At 47.5% G+C, this 18,256-nt stretch overlaps 1 protein-coding gene across 1 annotated transcript in view; it reads right to left on the bottom strand.

Moving 5' to 3' along the window:
• Positions 1-18,256, bottom strand: part of EXOC4 (exocyst complex component 4) — a 317,262-nt gene that overhangs the window by 70,750 nt on the left and 228,256 nt on the right. The window contains 1 exon segment of the mRNA XM_038153051.1: positions 3,496-3,715. Within this exon segment, the coding sequence (XP_038008979.1) occupies positions 3,496-3,715 (220 nt within the window).

The raw sequence follows: 18,256 nt of genomic DNA on the forward strand, positions 1-18,256 counted from the left end.
GCAGCTCAGAACTCCTCGGTGGAGAACTGCAGCTGACTTACACGGGAGCCTTCTGAAAGCTTCCACAAAAGGCAGGAACTGCACTCAATGTTCCCCCCCAAGAGGAGAAATCATCTGAAGAAATATTGGAAGCAACAGGGAGAGCCAGGCTCCCACCAAGAGATAATTTTGTCTCTCATTTTAAGCTAGGAAAGGAGATTTAGCACAAATTCTGCAGTCGGTGGGTTTTACCCTCTTGACATGAAACACATAAACAAGAGCTGAAAACATCTTGGTCGTAACACCACGCCACTGCAAAAAAACAATTGAAATACGAGGCTCAGAACCATTAAAATTGCTTTAAAATTATCCTTGAATGGGAAAAACCCCCATGGATCAGCCATGCCTGCTCCTTAATGGATGCTGCTGGCAGGGAGCCAGCCTGGAAAGACAATTAATTTGTTTACAATAATAAATAATAACATCCAGCCTCCATCAAAGCGTGGAGCCATCAGCAGTGGTGAGCCACCGAAAGCTGCTGGCTGGGACCATCCTTCTCCTTAATAAGCACTCATTTGATGGGAAGAAAACATTCCAGAAGCTCTCAGGGATGTCTCCTTGGAAAGCCACAAGTGAGTGACTCCGTGGAGTGGGTGCTGTGGTAATTAGCTCCAGCAAGTCATTATCCTCCAAAACAGCTGCACACCCTGACTTTTTAAGGAGGTTTTTTTTGTTGTTGTTTTTTTGGGGATTTTCAGCTGCTGGAGTTTGGCCAAAAAAGTATCAGGAGCATCATCCACACCATGCTGAGATAAGAAGCGACAGAGGCTTTGAAGGAAAGGAAAAAATCCCACTCTGCTGCTCCAGAGAGAAGCAATTTGCATTTTTTTGGAGATGGAGCAACAGGTTTTTAAGGCCGGTGACCACCTGGGTGGGAAGATTTATCACCTCGTTGAGAGCCCTACAAGAACAGGCTGCAAGAAGCTGTCGAGGCACTTGTAGCCTAATTTAGGATCGATTTAAACAATTACAGCCTGAAATTTAATGCTGAATAATTTTGAGACAAATGAGTTTCACGGTGATTCAGTCGCTCTGCAAAGGAAAAGGGTTTCAAGTGTTTAACATTTGAGGAGGGAAGAATGGAAAACAAGGCGGTAAAATGGAATATTTTAGAGAGGACAATGTTTTTTTTTTTAAAGGATAAATCTTTACAGGAGTGGGTGATTCATCTATGAGGACACAATGCTTGAAAACCTTTTATCTCTCATCTAATTCAGCTCAAACATGTGCTGATAGTGATCCCAAGGCAGCTTTATCGGTGGGGGCTGATAAATTCCCCAGTCCTGTTCCCATCCCAGCCAGAGAGGCTTCAGAGAGATCTTTGGGATAGCAAAGAGTGGGGTGGTTAAACCAGGAACCCACAAACAGCAAAAAAAACCAAACCAAAAACTGGGGGAGAGCTTCATTCACCACATTTCCATCATATCCATGAGGTGACGGGGGCAAAGACTCCAGGCTCCAGCACTGTCACGCAGAAATAGCTTTTTTTTTTAAAACCCCTTTAATGGAAAATCAATAGGATTATTTTAGGGAGCTATTTGGATGAGTTGGTTCAAAGAGACAGCAATTTTTCTTCTCTATTCAGAGAATTACCCTTCTCTGATGTCGGGAACAAGGAGACCTCCTGACCACAGACAGTTTGACCAAGAATAATTCCAGTTCAAAATAATTTCCATCCATCAAGAGAAACAAATTGTAGGAACGGGACGAGAAAATTCCGAGCCACTCTGAGTCTTCAACCCCAAATGAGCTTTAAGGAAATATATTGATATTATAGAACAAATTTTCACTTGAAATGAAGCCACCAAAAATACTTTATCCATATTAAGGCTGGTAAAGCTTGGGAAAGAAACAATCCAGGGATTCTGCGCAGCTCCAAAACATCATTTCAGCCTGCAAAGAGAATTGTGACCCCTTTCTAAAGAAGCTGTCCCCCCCTCCAGGGACTTCTGGAAATGCTGTTCTGGAATTTAATTTTGTTTTGTCTCTGAAAGGACAATCCCAGCCCTGCTGCACCCAGACAGGCACAGAGTTAGTGACCATTCATCCTTTAAAAATTCTGGAAATGGTAACAATAATACAGTTATTCCTATTATTGCATGGCATTACAATATCCCTGTGTTTTACAGATCTAAACTGGGATAGAAAATGGCCACCTAAACCTTGGGATAAAGGTGCTGCTTCCTAAGGACTCTGCCGGTATTATCCATCCCTAACAAGAGGATTTCCCAGGAAAGAGGGAGTAACTTCAAAGGATTAAAAGAGGTTGACATGACCAACAGCCAGAGTCAGTTCATTCCGTGCAGTCCCAGTCAACCCATGAAATATGGAATTTTGGGGTGGGATTCCACACTGTCCTCTTCCCCGTGGAGCTGGGGTGACAACTTGCTGCCTTCATCACCGCTTCACACTGGAGTTCAAAAGAGGTGCTTCAAAGGAGACTTCTACAAACACTCTGCCCCCAACCCAAATCCCCCACAGCTGTTTCTGATGGAGGGAGCCGTGGGGCTCCACATCCATCACCAACGTCCTTGGGAGGACTGGATCCCAGCCCTGCTCCTCCTGGGAGCTTGGAATGAGTGTTTACCCTGATGGCACCGCTCTGTGACTGGCAGGTGTCCCCAGAACTTCTCAGGGAGACACACATGAAAATATTCCTTCCCAAGATCCCATCCATGGCTGCCCTCTGGCACTGGCAGCCATTCCCTGTGTGCTGTCCCTGCAGGCCTTGTCCCCAGTCCCTCTGCAGCTCTCCTGGAGCCCCTGCAGGCCCTGCAATGTGCTGGAAGCTCTCCCTGGAGCCTTCCCTTCTCCAGGGGAACATTCCCAGCTCTCCCAGCCTGACATTGGATCCATCTCCTCTCCAAGACATTCCTGGACCCAGGGCCTTCACTTGGAATCTCAGCAAACCATGAAGGGTCTCCCTTCCCTTCTTCTCTCTTTTCCATCCCCATTTTCCATCAAAATCCCTCGGGATGGATTCTGAGTGTCCCAAATCCCAGAATCCCAGAGCAGTTTGGGTGGGAAGGGGCCTCAAAGCTCATTCCAGGGACACCTCCCCTATCCCAGGGTGCTCCAGTTCTTCCTGGGGCACTGCAGGGATGCAGGGGCAGCCCCAGCTGCTCTGGCAATTCCAGCCCAGGCAGGAATTCCTCATTGCCAGGATCCCATCCATGGCTGCCCTCTGGCACTGGCAGCCATTCCCTGGGTCCCATCCTTCCATTCCTTTCCCAAATTTCAGCTCTCCTGGAGCCCCTGCAGGCCCTGCAATGTGCTGGAAGCTCTCCCTGGATCCTTCTTCTCTCCAGGGGAACATTCCCAGCTCTCCCAGCCTGGCTCCAGAGCAGCTCCGTGCACCTGCTCCAGCAGCTCCACATTTTTCCCTGTTGGATCCACAACCAGGTCATGGCTGGACACGGACAACAGGGATGTCCTGAGGGCTCCCTCAGCTCCTACCTGCAGCAGAGGCCTCTGCACTCCCAGGATCTTCATGGTGTCCGCGTTGGCCAGGATCTTCAGGGGATCCGAGGCCTTGGTGACACCCTCGATCTCCTTGTTGATCTCGGCCAGGACCTGGTTGAGGAAGATGTTCTTGATGTACATGGTGAGGAACTCCCTCAGAGGGCACTGCTTGGCTGGGCCCAGCTCCATGGCCAACTCGATCTCCTGGATAAACCTGGGACACAGGAAGGGGAAGATAAATTGTAATTAAATCACGAAGGTGGTTTAGATTTGTTGGTGTTGCCTTTGCCACTCCAGCATTTCAGACCCGAGCACCAGCAGAGTGGGAGTGACCATGGACTGTCCCAGCTTGAGAAATGAAGAGGAGAAAATGTCCACAAGGTAGTTTTAGGAAAAAAAAAAAAAAGATAAAAGACAAACAGTTGGTGAGACAAACACTAAATTGCTGGAGAAGGACAGATAAAATGAGAGGAAATCCACATCCCAGACACAATTCCTGTTTGTTTGTCAAAAAAAAATGTGGCTTTTCCATGTGGGACATGCTGGGAAGATGTCCTTATAGAAAAATTTGGCTTTTCCATGTGGGACATGCCGGGAAGATAACCTTATTAAAAAAGTGGCTTTTCCATGTGGGACACACTGGGAAGATGTCCTTATAAAAAATTTGGCTTTTCCATGTGGGATATGCTGGGAGGATATCCTTATAGAAAAATTTGGCTTTTCCATGTGAGACACGCTGGGAAGATGTTCTTATACAAAAATATGGCTTTTCCATTTGGGACATCCTGGGAAGATGTCCTTATAGAAAAATTCGGCTTCTCCATGTGGGACACGCTGGGAAGATGTCCTTATTAAAAATGTGGCTTTTCCATGTGGGACACGCTGGGAAGATGTCCTTATACAAATAAAATCACCATTTAAAAAGCTAAGATGCCACAAAACCCTTTAAAAAGCCAAGCTTCCTTCTGGGCGTGGCCACTTGATTCCCACAGGTGGGCTCCCCCACCTCTAAACTGAACAACAGAATATTCCAGCTCAAAATCCTGAAAAAACCATGAAATAAAAGCAATGTCTGTGCATGGTGCCATTATCCTCCTGCATTATGGATGTCTGTGTTATGGTGTATTTTTATCACCCTTTATTGTTCCATCCCAGGATCCCATTCTTGAGCACACAGAGCAGCAGGATGACTCTGGGAATATTTTAGCACCAAATGTTTGCCATCTCCTGCAAACTCTCTTTATTTCTGTGCTGCCATCTGCTTCACCACAGAGTGGTTTATCCCAGAAATTACCTCGTCACGTCTTTAACCACATCTGAGGCAGTGGAATTGGTATTCCTCTCAAAACAATTAGGGAATGAGCATCAGGAGCCATAATGGATTGAGACATGCTGTCCTGAGTTGTGCTGAGGAAGGTTTAGGTTGGATATTAGGAATAATTTTTGCAGTGAGAAGTGGTCAGGAAGCAGAGCAGGGAAGTGTGGAGTCACCATCCCTGACAAAAAACCAGGGATGTGGCACTTAGGACGTGGTTTGGATTTGATGATCTTAGAGGTCTTTTCCAACCTCAAGGATTCCATAATTTTATTCCTTATTTCTTCCTTTTATTCCTTATTCATTCCTTTTATTCCTTTATTCCACTGACCCTATTTCCAAACCCTTCAACGAGATCTGCTTAATTATCCATAATTTTCTACCTCCACGTTCCTCACTCCAGAGGAAGTGCTTCCCTTCCCAGCACTGACAGAGGAGCCAATTCCCATGGATGATTTCTTTCCAACCTGAGCTTCTTTCTCCCTAAATCCTCTCCCTGTTGGCTCCATGGGTCTGGAGTGACACTTTGGACAATGCAGCTTCCGTGGGGGGATCCCTTTGGAGCTCAGCTGGAAGATTGGCTCTCCAAAGGGAGAGATGCTGCAGGGAGGGAATCACAGGGCCAGGCAGCTTCACTCCCTGGATTTCACAGGGTGAGAATGGGAATCAGCCTTGTAAAACAGGGAAACAGGGGAGTTTCCTGGGAAGGGAGCAGAGACTCCACAGAAACATCAGAGCTGATGTCACCAGCTCTGAGTGACACTTAAGGGGACATTGCCAGGGTTGATGGGACTGTGCTGAACTCATTTACTGTGTCCTTTCATGGGTGTCAGTAAATCTCTCACTTTTCCTTTGCAAGTTTATTTACAGAGCACAAAACCCCCCCAAAATGTGAATATTACTATTAAACCCCAACCAGGTGAGAAGGAGAAGCTCATAAGCTCCAACTGGCAATGAGGATCATCCAGCAAAGTGACAGGAACAACTTTTAAAATCCAGAAAATGCTCAAAAAATGGCTAAACCAAGTAAAAGAAGCCTTTTAGAGGGAGAATGACCATATGCAAGCCACCAGAACTCAGATGTGCTGACCTACAACAGGAGCGGCATATCCTCACCCCACAACATCCTGATGGATCCCAAGTGTCTTCTGCACCCCACACTATGGTCAGCACTGGAAAATGCTGTCACCAAGAATTTTTGCTTCCCAGTGCCTGGCATTAATCACCATTCCAGATCCTTCCTAAAGATCTGTGCCTTCATCTCCAGAAAACTTCTCCTTGATGTGTCCTATTAGGTTTTAACGTCTTGGCACGGACGAGACAGGAGTTCACCTAATGCTGGTCAGGATCAAACCATATCCCTGTTTTCCTTGATAGGAACCATAAAATCATCATGGATTACGAGGGAGCTGCCAGACAGCACTGACTGAGAGGGGATTTGTGAGTGCTCAGCATCTCTTGTGATAAAGAACAAATGATCAGGAGCTTAGGAAGCAGATTTCAACTCGACAGCAGCAGGGAGTTATTAAGAATGAAGCCGTGCAGGGCACGGAGAACTGGAGGATACGGATGGGAGACCTTCAGCTGGGATGCTCAAGGATAGTTTGATGAAATGATTATGGGAATGGAAACCAGTGAAGTCTTCATTTAACCCCAAAGATCTCAGCCGAGGGAAATGGGAGCAGAGAAAAGGTAAAGAAAAAGGAACTGTGGATGTCAGAGTGTGGCTTCCAGCAGGGAACGGCCCAGGAGTTCCTGGATTTGATACTCCAGTAGGACAAGTTACTTTTTACAGCCTCAGGGGACAACTGGAATCCCATTTGCTGGGGTCTGCCGTGGTTCAGAGATGACCTTCTCCAAATTTCCAGCAGGCAGAGTGAGTCCCACACTATTGTATTTGCTGGGATGCCCTGATGAAGGCAGGAATGATGAATGTGACTCCATGCTCTCAGAAGGCTAATTTATTATTTTATGATACTATATTATATTAAAGAATACTAAACTAAACTATACTAACAGAAAGGATACAGACAGAAGGCTAAAAAGATAATAATGAAAACTCGTGAGTCTCTCCAGAGCCCTGACACAGCTTGGCCCTGATTGGCCAAAGAGTCAAAACAATTCCCATGAATCCAATGAACAATCACCTGTGGATAAACAATCTCCAACCACATTCCAAAGCAGCAAAACACAGGAGAAGCAAATGAGATAAGAATTGTTTTCCTTTTTCTCTGAAGGTCTCTGTTGCTGCCTTTCCGCTTCCCAGGAGAGAAACCCTGGGAGAAGGGATTGTTTCAGAGAATGTGAATGCCTCACCACACTGCTCTGCGCCCCAGGCAGCCACTCTGGAGCTTCAGCCTTCAAAATCCCGCTGGGCACAGGACCAGGGGGCTCAAGCAGGAGGCACAAAGTTCCAGGTGTGGAGATTGGCACCAGGAATCCTTCTGGGACATTGAATGGCAGTACTGCTGCACCCTCCGTGTCCTGGACTGGGAGGGTTACTCAGAATTCCAGTAAGAACAGATTCAAAATGGAAAACATGATTTTTTTTTTTTGTATTTAAGAGAAGTGAGAGTTGCCCCTGGATCCCTGGAAGTGTCCAAGGCCAGGGTGGATGGAGCTTGGAGCACCCTGGGATAGTGGGAGGTGTTGAGGTTGGAACCGGATGATCTTTAAGGTCCTTTCCAACACAAACCATTCCAGGATACCATGAATTAGGGATGCAAAGTCTGTCACCTGAATAAATGTGACACCGAGAGTGACTCTTGTGCCACAAAGTCCCACAGGGCTCTCTGCTTCCCAGCTTCCCTCTTCCTGCCTCCTCATCCCATCACACCCCTCCTGTTTGTGGGAATTTCACCATCAGTTTGTGGGAATTAGAAGAGGTAAGAAGACTTTTAGAAAGCTGGGAAAGCAGGCTTTAGAAAGAACAGAAAATTTAGAGCTAGCTGCAACTAAAGTAAAAATAGCTATAATTTAAAAAAAACCTCTTATTTTCCATGGTTCCCAATCCCACTTGGTCATCCTGTGTTTGTCTACCAGGAGCCCAGCAGGTTTGGGAGCCCAAAAAACACCACGAGGGGAGAGAGCTGTCAGCTCAGGAGCCAGCTCTTCCCTTTGGCTGGTCTCGCTGAGCTCTGGCTGGAATTGTGTCCATTAGGAGTTTCAGCTGGAATTGTGTCCATTGGGAGTTTCAACTGGATTTGCGTCCATTGGGACTTTCGGCAGGAATTGTGTCCATTGGGAATTTCAGCAGGAATTGTGTCCATTGGGAATTTCAGCTGGAATTGTGTCCATTGGGAATTTTGGCAGGAATTGTGTCCATTGGGAGTTCCAGCTGGAATTGTGTCCCTTGGGAATTTCGGCAGGAATTGTGTCCATTGGGAATTCTAGCTGGAATTGTGTCCCTTGGGAATTTCAGCTGGAATTGTGTCCATTGGGAATTCTGGCTGGAATTGTGTCCCTTGGGAATTTTGGCTGGAATTGTGTCCATTGGGAATTTCAGCTGGAATTGTGTCCATTGGGAATTTTGGCAGGAATTGTGTCCCTTGGGAATTTTGGCAGGAATTGTGTCCATTGGGAATTTCAGCTGGAATTGTGTCCATTGGGAATTTTGGCAGGAATTGTGTCCATTGGGAATTTCAGCTGGAATTGTGTCCCTAGGGAATTTTGGCAGGAATTGTGTCCATTGGGAGTTCCAGCTGGAATTGTGTCCCTTGGGAATTTCGGCAGGAATTGTGTCCCTAGGGAATTTTGGCAGGAATTGTGTCCGTTGGGAATTTTGGCTGCCACGAAGCAGAAGTGTGAGCCCTGCACTTCTTTCAAGGGGTCCAAATAAGCCAAATTTGGGGTTCTTTTCCACGCCCTTTATCCAACAGTTCCTCTTGCTGAGAAGTGTGGAGATAGAAATTCCCAGCCAAAGGAAAACTCACCAGAATTCAACCAGAATTTCTCCTCCTTCTCAGAAAAAAAAAAGCAAGTATCTCAGATATATTTCTCAAAAAAACAGCCCCAGTTTGCAATAAAAGATCAGCCAAACTACAAGGAACTGAAAATGAGTGTTTGAAATGGGAAATGCTGGGTGGCATTAAGGAGCCAACAGATATTCCCTATTTTCTGCCTGGCAGACGCAGCCACACACTGTGCTATTTATTTATTTCAATTTCAAATGCTGCTGGCTGCCTTATTCCAACAGAATTCAGTCTCTATAAAGAACAAGAAAGTGTTTAACAGCATGGGAAAAAATACATCCGAAGAGTCCTCTCCAAAAACGGCGTGTTCCTCATCCAAGCCATCCGTGGAACTTTTAGATGTCAGAAAAAAAAAAAAAAAAGGCAATTTGACAGATATCCCATAAATCAATATTTATCCCAGAATGGTTTGGGTTGGAAGAGACCTCAAGGATTTTATTCCACCCCATCCATGGCAGGGCCACGGCCACCTGCCAGTGTCCCAGGCTGCTCCAGCCCCAGTGTCCAGCCTGGCCTGGGGCACTGCAGGGATGCAGGGGCAGCCCCAGCTGCTCTGGCAATTCCAGCCCAAGCAGGAATTCCTCATGGCCAAGATCCCATCCATGGCTGCCCTCTGGCACTGGCAGCCATTCCCTGGGTGCTGTCCCTGCAGGCCTTGTCCCCAGTCCCTCTGCAGCTCTCCTGGAGCCCCTGCAGGCCCTGCAATGTGCTGGAAGCTCTCCCTGGAGCCTTCCCTTCTCCAGGTGAACATTCCCAGCTCTCCCAGGCTGATTTCAGAACCATCAATTGTGTCCCACCTTCAAAAAGCAAAATGCTTTGTCAGAATAAAAATTCAGATTGAGGGGTGTCACCAAATTTTGGATCATGGTCTCTGTAGATATTCCTGGGAATTGCCTGAAATCCTAAAAAAAGGCTCGCAGGGATGTCCCTGCTCTGAAGGACACTTTTAGGAGATGTCACAGTGAGGATGGAGTTCCTCAACAGAGCAGCCAAGGGAAAAAAAAAAATAGAAATTTGCACCTTATCCTGAATTCAGAACCTGCATTTTTAAAGTGATGCACAATTTTCAACTTGTTTTATCCTCCTATAAAAGCATTTGAGGTGATTTGTGGCTGCAATTAAGCATTCCCCTTAGACAGAAAAGCACTTTCAGGGAAATGAAGTAGCTTTTGGTAAATGACAGTCATTTGGATTAAAAAAGAAAAAAAAAAAGCGCTTCATTTCAGGAAATTTAATTCATTCTAACTCACAACTTAATTGGCTGTGAGCGCTGTCTTACCTAAGCTGAAAGTGTGGGATAAAAAGCATAAAACCTAAAAAAGCTGCGTGGATTGATTTAGAAACCTACAACTCCTGCCTTCCCAAGGCTTTCTTCTGACTCCCTGTTCTCAGATGTCTTCTGAAAGATCATTAAAAGAAACAGAAGGCGCTGGAAGTGCAGAGCATCAAGGACTCCTCGCCTTAATGATGATGGTAATAATATCTGAAATCCTCTCCTCAAACAAGTGAATGACAGGAAAAAATATCAAATATTCCAGAACCTTATTAAGACAATTTTTCCTGACGTTCAGCCCAAATTTACATTTCGTTTTTGTGTGATCCTGAACTGTTCTCTGCCTTAGTCAGGAGACATCCAAGTACCTGGGATGAACCTCCTGGGGAGCTTCCACAGAGCAAGGAAATATTAAAAAAACATCAGAAATCCCTTGAGCTGCATCCCAGTTGCTGACAGAACGGAAAATTCCAAAATGGTTTTCCAGATTCAAGGAAATCGGGGATGAAATCACCAGGATTGTGAGTTCTGGAAAGTCTGAGGACACGTTAAACCAGCTGAGGAACCTGGAAGATCCCACATTGTCCATGACACACTCAGGAAGCCGCCTCACCTCAACAGTGGGAATTCTGGGAGAGGGTCAATGGAATCATGGAAAGAATTGGGTTGGAAAGGACCTGGAAGATTCTCATTCCACCCCTGCCTTGGGCAGGGCCACCTGCCAGTGTCCCAGGCTGCTCCAGCCCCAGTGTCCAGCCTGGCCTGGGGCACTGCAGGGATGCAGGGGCAGCCCCAGCTGCTCTGGCAATTCCAGCCCAGGCAGGAATTCCTCATGGCCAAGATCCCATCCATGGCTGCCCTCTGGCACTGGCAGCCATTCCCTGGGTGCTGTCCCTGCAGGCCTTGTCCCCAGTCCCTCTGCAGCGACCCTGGAGCCCCTGCAGGCTCTGCCAGGGCAAAGCGAGGCCTGGAGATGCTTCCAGACCAAAGGATCCTGATCATGACACAAGTGCAGAACACAATAAATGCAATTAAATTCAAATAATCCACGGCAGCACATGGACCATGGATCACTGCCACTGAAGACCAATCAATCAGATCCTAAAGGAACAAAAATCACATTGTTTTGCCTACAAACTTCACTGCAGGGGTTTATTTTGGTCCATGATCAACCGCCCCAGGATTGATGTTTCACACCTTGCTGATAAAGATCATGGCCATGCAAGGTAACAGAGCCGATTCTCTACAAAGTCTCCCCAAAGAGAGGAAAAAAGGTTCAAGATCATTTCTGGGTGACCCCAAAATGTGATTAAAATTAAAATTATCACCGAAAGAAGTGTACACAGCTCTGGGAGACTCAAAGGAGGTTTTGCTACTTTAAGTTTGTTTTAAATATTAGCAAAACTAGACCAAAAAACCCACCAAATACCAGACAAAACCCATGAAATTTCTGCTATTTTAAAATATTAAATAGCCTAGAAACCATCCAGGAAGGTGACAACCAGAGGAATGACTGCTGCTAACAGCAAACATGACATTTGGGGTGTTTTTCTCTAAATTATTAATTAATAATTAATTACAAGTACCTGGCAGCACCAGCCAGAGCTGTTCCCATAACGCCAAGCTGAGTTTAATGGGTTATTTTGGATAAATCACCAAATTCAGCCCTTCCCCTGTACAAACACAAATTCCCAAACCATAAAGAGGCTCAACTAGTCAAGATAATTCTTTTGGTTACTGTAAAAAGGTTCTGCGTCCCCACAGTGCTGAGAGCTTTAGTGCTGGAAGATGAAAGAGCCCAGGACTTCTCTTTTTTAACAGCAGCTAAAAAAATACAAGATTTAAAGAATCGATTTCTGTGTTGTGCTTGCTCAGCCATGAGATTGAGGTAAGAAATGCCTCCTTCCCCTGCAGGTGTGTGACAGAAAAATCAGTGTTTCGTTGTCTCTGAGGTCCTGCAAAGGCCCACAAACGCTCTGGGAAAAAAAAATTAAATTAAAATTTACCTCTCAACTGCTGCTAAAGAGATTGTTTCTTTAATGCTCAGCTGCCACCTGAAGGACACAAATTTCTGATGTAACAGGACTCTCTCAAGGTGCAATTTCTTCTGATGTCTCCAGAGGGGAATATTGGCTTGTGTTTGGGGCCAGGAGATGTAGAGGCAGAATTAATCAGATTGGAGAAATGTTCACCTCGTGCCCTCAGATCCCTCCCTCATCCTTCCCAAATATCCCAAAACCCAGCCAGTGGAAGTTTCTGGCATGGTTGGATGGATGCTCAGACCTCCTGCTCTCCATCCTCTCATCTCCTGTGAGGGCAGGAGGGAAATTCAGGAATCAGCAGCAATTCCATGCTTTGCCAATCCTCAGGTGGGATTTTCCCAAAGTGGGGGGAAATGTGACCGAGGAGCTGCCAGGAGTTTGGGGACCCTGTTGGAGAAAATGAGTTCCAAAAGGAGCAGAATGGTTCCACTGGGAGTTGTCACTGTGAGAGGAAGGCTGTGAAATGTATCAGGACCACAGCCCTGGGCAATGGGAAAAAAACCTGGGGAAATATTGTGTGGGGCAAGGAATGGGGCTGCTCTACTGAAGGAACGGCTTAATGGGTTTGAGCTGACAGTAAATGGGGGGTTGGGAAGGAATTCCTGGCTGGGAGGGTGGGGAGGGGCTGGGATGGAATTCCCAGAGAAGCTGTGGCTGCCCCTGGATCTCTCTGGCAGTGTCCAAGGCCAGGTTGGAGCAGGCTGGGACAGTGGGAGGTGTCCTTGCCCCCGGCAGGGGTGGCACTGGATGAGCTTTAAGGTCCCTCCATCCCAAACCATCCTGGGACTGGTGTTGGCTTTCACCTCCCTACAGCAGATGGCTCCACATCTCTGCAGAGGTTTTTGATCAAACCTGATAAAACTCAAGCTTTGTTTGGACCCTAAAAACTCTGTGAGCCAAACCCTTGTCCCTGGTGAGCAGGGACAGCACAGGGGGTGACGTTTGCTCCCTCCAGGAGCTGCATTCCAGCAGAGCTCTGGGTGTCTGTGTAAAATCCCCCAGTGTGGAACAGCACCACCAGCCCAACTGTCTCAGGGGGTGTGTGTTCCATCCCCATCTGTCAGAGCTGGGGCAGTTCTCTCTGTCCATGGGGCAGTTTCTTTATCTCTCCCACAGCCAATCCTCCCTCCAGGAGATCTCTGCTCTCCATGGCCACTGAGTGTCCCTGCAGGGCTGATCCAATTCCATCATCCCATGGGAGATGCTCTGCCCAGGGCAGGAGCCAAGCATTCCTGCCTGGATCCAATCTGAGCCTGGCAGCAGCACAGCAGCCTTTGCCCCCTGCATTCCCAGAGGAGCAGCTTTCTGCTGCCCTGCATTGCCAGAGGGAGAGCAGGCCCATCTCCAGCAGCCCTGGAGCTGCAGAGGAAAACTCCAGCCTTGTGCAGGATCCCTGCTCCAGCAGAAGCACAGCTGGCCCTGCAGGAGGGCTGAGCCACCATGGAATGGCACTGCTGCCACCACCCTGAGCCACAGGGCTCAGCTCCTGCTCTCACTCTGGCAGTGGTTTGTTTTCTTGTTTGTATTATTATATTTGTATTTTTAATTTCCTAGTAAAGAGCTGTTATTCCTACTCCCATTTCTTTGCCTGAGAGCCCCTTAATTTCAAAATGACAATAATTCAGAGGGAGGGGGTTTGCATTTTCCATTTCTGGGGAGGCTCCTGCCTTCCTCAGCAGACACCTGGCTGTTCAAACCAAGACACCAGCCCACACAGAGCCTTTGGAGAGGCTTTGACCCTGCTCACTCCTACAGACTCCTGAGGACACCACGAGGCCTCTGAGCTCACCTGGAGATCAAACAGGGAGCACTTTATTCCCTCTGTGCCACGAAGCTGCTTTTCATCCCCCAAAAGAGCTGCAGGTTCTTTACAAGGTGAACCTGGAAGCAGGAAACTTGTGAGAGAATGGTTTTGTCTCTTCCTCATTTATGGAGGACCTTTTTGGGGGTGTTCAGGTACACAGGCCCTGAGTTTCCCCATGAATGAACGTTTGCAAAGCCAGAGATGCTCCAAACTGCAGGGGGGGATGGGATCATTACCAAAAACCCAACTGTGCACATCCAGGGAATAGGGAAATGTAAAATACTGCTTTTCCAGGGACTGGGGAGCAGAGCTGGGATGTCCAGCCCAGCACAGCACCAGGCTTCACCTCCAGCCTCAAATCCAGCTTTGATGAGCTCCTACTTCATCCTTTGTCATCAATAAAATAAATTAATAATTGATACAGCTTCACTTTATCCAGGGCATACCCAGCTCCTATTCCAGCCACCTCTTTGCTTCTCTGTACCAAATTTCTCCTCTCCCATCCTTGAATCCCTAAATTTCCAGCCCCAAACCAGACTGAGGTGGAGCCGAGTTGCCGGCAAGTGACAAGATTGCTCTGAGATGGGGATGATAACCCAAAATGACCACTGGATTAAATCACTCTCCCTTGATCCACTTGTAATTTAAATCCAATCCTCCAGAAGATAAATGCCCCAAGTTCTCCATCAATCCCTCTCTTTAAAGGTCTGAGATGTCCTTTTTTATGTGAACCCAGGGCACGAAGCCAAAGCTGGAGGATTCCACCATTTCTCCTTTTTTAAAGTTCTATAAAAGCAAAGTCAAGGCTTTCTTCCCCACAACAGTAACACCATTTCTCCACTGCTTTTCTCCGTGCAGGGTAGAAAATTCACCCAGCCCTGCTTTAAAACCACTGTAATTTTAAGCAATCCTGACAATTCCACAGGAATTCCTGCCCGTCACACAGCAATGCTGTGAGGCAGCATTAAATGTGTGTAAAACACTGGGGTACCACAGCAATAATTATGTTAACAGAGCCACCATATAATGTCACCCTATTAACCAAGTGAAACATGAAGTTCACTAACTTCAGCTTTTCCTATTATTAAATCCCATTTCCTTTAATGTCCCATTCCATTCAGTTTGTTGACCACCACTGGAATGTAATGATACCCCCCACAACTTCACATTTTCTCCTGAGCACGACAGCTCTGTAAAAATTAACTTGTTATTCCCATTATTTCTTTTTTTTCTCAATCGGATCTGGCGGCTCGTCCTTTGTGCTCCAACCCCCCCAGCTCTCAATCTGGCCCCTTTTAAAAAGCAACATATGCTGAGGATAAATCTTTCCAATGGCTCTGTTAATAGAGGAGCTGTAGCGACAGCTTTACAAATGGGCAACCTGGGGGTTATTCCATTGTTTTATTCTGATTGGGAATGGGAATAATGCGGGGAAGGCTTTGGAAGAACAACTGGGACCAGCCAGAGGTTTCAAAGCCCCTGGATTTGGTGTGGCACATTCTGTGAGCCTACAAGAGCCAGGATCAGACCAGATTTGCTGCCCCATCAGAGAGCAAAGAGCCCCATCACTGTGCCTGTGACAACAATTAGTGCTGTCTGCCTCGTGCTGACATTCCAATAAATCAGTGGGCAGATGGCACAATCCCTCATTAGCATCCCACTGACTCCTGAGAGGGGAGTGGGGACAGCCAGTTAAATCCTAAAAACACACCAGGGCAAAGGAAAATCCAAACGAAGGTTGTAACTCCAGAGCCCACCTGGAGACAGTGCTGGAGTGCCTTGGTGGAGCTCCAGGAGGACTTGGGACAGGCTGAGCTGTCCTGTTAGGGACACCACAGCCTGTGGCATCACCAGGGCAGTGTGAGGAGTGATTCTGGCTGTCCTCTCACAGCAGTTGGATTTTCTATCACCCAACATGGAGAAAAGGCCAGGAGGGCCAGCTGAACATTCCATAACTTGTGTTGGTGGAAGAATTTGGAGAAACAGAGTTCTATGGGCAAGCCTGTGGAATTCCCAGACTGTTTCATTTAACAGCTGGAAATAAGACACCATCACTTCAAAAATCTCTGGCAGAGCATGAATTCCCTCTATCCCAGTCAACATCAAGTTCATTCTTTCATCAAGTAACCCTATTTTTCACGTTTTAGTCGTGTACCCAAAACTGTTGGTGTGGCCCTGAACCACACTGGATGGAGAAGAAGAACAGAGATCCCAAATAATTTCCATACCTTATTGCCTGAATTGAGACAGGACAATCACAGAATCATTCAGGTTGGAAAAGCCCTCCAAGATCATCGAGTCCAACCATTCCCAGCCCTGCCAAGGCCACCACTGACCATGACCCCAATGCCGCATCCACAGGGCTTTAAATCCCTCCAGGGATGGGGACTCCAGCCCTGCCCTGGGCAGCTCATTCCAACGCTTTAATGCCCTTTCCATGAAGGAATTGTCCCAAAATCCCCCCTGAGGCTCCCTGGCCCAGCCTGAGGCCGCTCCCTCTCCTCCTGTCCCTGTTCCCTGGGCACAGCCCGACCCCCCCGGCTGTCCCCTCCTGGCAGGGACTCGTGCAGAGCCACAAGGTCCCCCTGAGCCTCCTCTGCTCCAGGCTCAGCCTCTTCCCAGCTCCCTCAGCTGCTCCTGGTTCTCCAGACCCTTCCCAGCTCTCTTCCCACTCTCCAGCCCCTCCAGGTCTCTCCTGTCCGGAGCTGTCCCCAGGATTCCAGGGTATCCCTCAGGGGACAGTCCCTGCCCTGAGGCTGTGCCCACACTGGGGCTGGCACAGCCCAGGTCTCTTGCCCACCTACCTGGGCACAAGAGTTTGGTTTTAGCCACACTCAGTCCCATGGAAATGATGACAGAAGAGTGAGGACAACCCAAATCCAGGACACCCAGGTAAGGAATCACACACTCCAATGGATCAATGGGAGCACGAGGACTTTCTCACCAACCCTGGGCACACAACACCAAAGAGGAGAAACAACAGGTTTTCCAGAGCAGCTGGGGCTGCCCCTGGATCCCTGGAAGTGTCCAAGGCCAGGCTGGAGAGGGCTTGGAGCACCCTGGGACAGTGCAAGGTGTCCCTGCCCATGGCAGGGGGTGGCACTGGATGAATTTTAAGGTCTCTTCCCAGCCAAACCATTCTGTGGTGTTCAGTTCCAGGTGTTTGCACAGCAGCACAAAGATCCTGTTTATAAAGAGCTGCCAGGGTAACAATTCTGCACTTTTGAGGTCGAGATCACAAATCCAGCCAGGTGACTTTAACCTACTCACAGCTCCAAGCTAATCACTTTCATTAGTTAATTGGCTGAAAAGCTGAGCTCAGTGGGGATACACCAATATTACCATTTAGGGAGGCAAGAACCAGTGATCAAAGACCCAGCTGTGCTCCAGGCTCTCCTCATTAATAAATTCCCACCTTGGCCACAGATGGCTCAAAATGCTCAAAAATACGACTGGAGGTTTCCCACAGGAAGGAATTTATGGCAAGGAAACACCACCAGGATTTTGTTGCCCCTCTGGAGGGTTGAGAGGAGGCTCAGTGGGCTCCTTTTACAAGGAGGGCTGTTTGCAGGACGTGTTTGGGGAAAACAGAACCGGCTTCCAGAGGAAACAGAGATGAGAAACTGGGATCTGGGATTGCCTTGGATCATCCACCTCATTTGGCATGCAGGGTCTGGGCCAGGCTAATGAGGAGCACGGATTTGCAACAGCCCTGTGCTGCTGGAGGCAGCAAATTTGGACAAATTGGATGCTGTGCCTCCATTAAGGATCCCATTCCTCCTCTCCAAAGAGTGAAGGCATTTGCTCCAACGGCCTCCGCACCAGGAGTTACATTATTCCAAATCAAACTAATTTCATTAATTCCCATTTGTGGCTGACTTTTTTTTTTTTTCCCCCTCCAACTCCTGATCCTCAAACCTGGAATGAGGAATTCCTGACAGCTGCTGTCTCCTGCCCAGACGCTTGGCTTCTGCCCACAGAGTGATCCTTACAAATCACACTTAATTCATTACCTAATAAAGCTGCTGCAAACAAGAGCACAAACACATCCAGGGCTGTTACTGCCAGTGGGAAAACGATTTCCTGCCCCTGGGAAATGCCACTGGATGTTCATGTGTGTGTCAGGTTGATTATCCCATAATTACAGTGCACAGCTGACATGTGGCACACGAGGAGCAGATTTGGTTCTTTCAACAGGGAATTGTGGCAAATGGGGCTGGAAGGACAGAGTAAGGCACACTCTGGCTCTTAATTACACATTATCAGATCAAAGGGTGGTGTTTTGGTGTGACAAGAAATTCTCTTCACACACAGACTCAGAGCAGACCCGAGGGCAGGCTATTGACCAGG

The sequence above is a fragment of the Motacilla alba genome, chromosome 1A (genome assembly GCF_015832195.1).
Source record: "Motacilla alba alba isolate MOTALB_02 chromosome 1A, Motacilla_alba_V1.0_pri, whole genome shotgun sequence".
Taxonomy (NCBI): domain Eukaryota; kingdom Metazoa; phylum Chordata; class Aves; order Passeriformes; family Motacillidae; genus Motacilla; species Motacilla alba.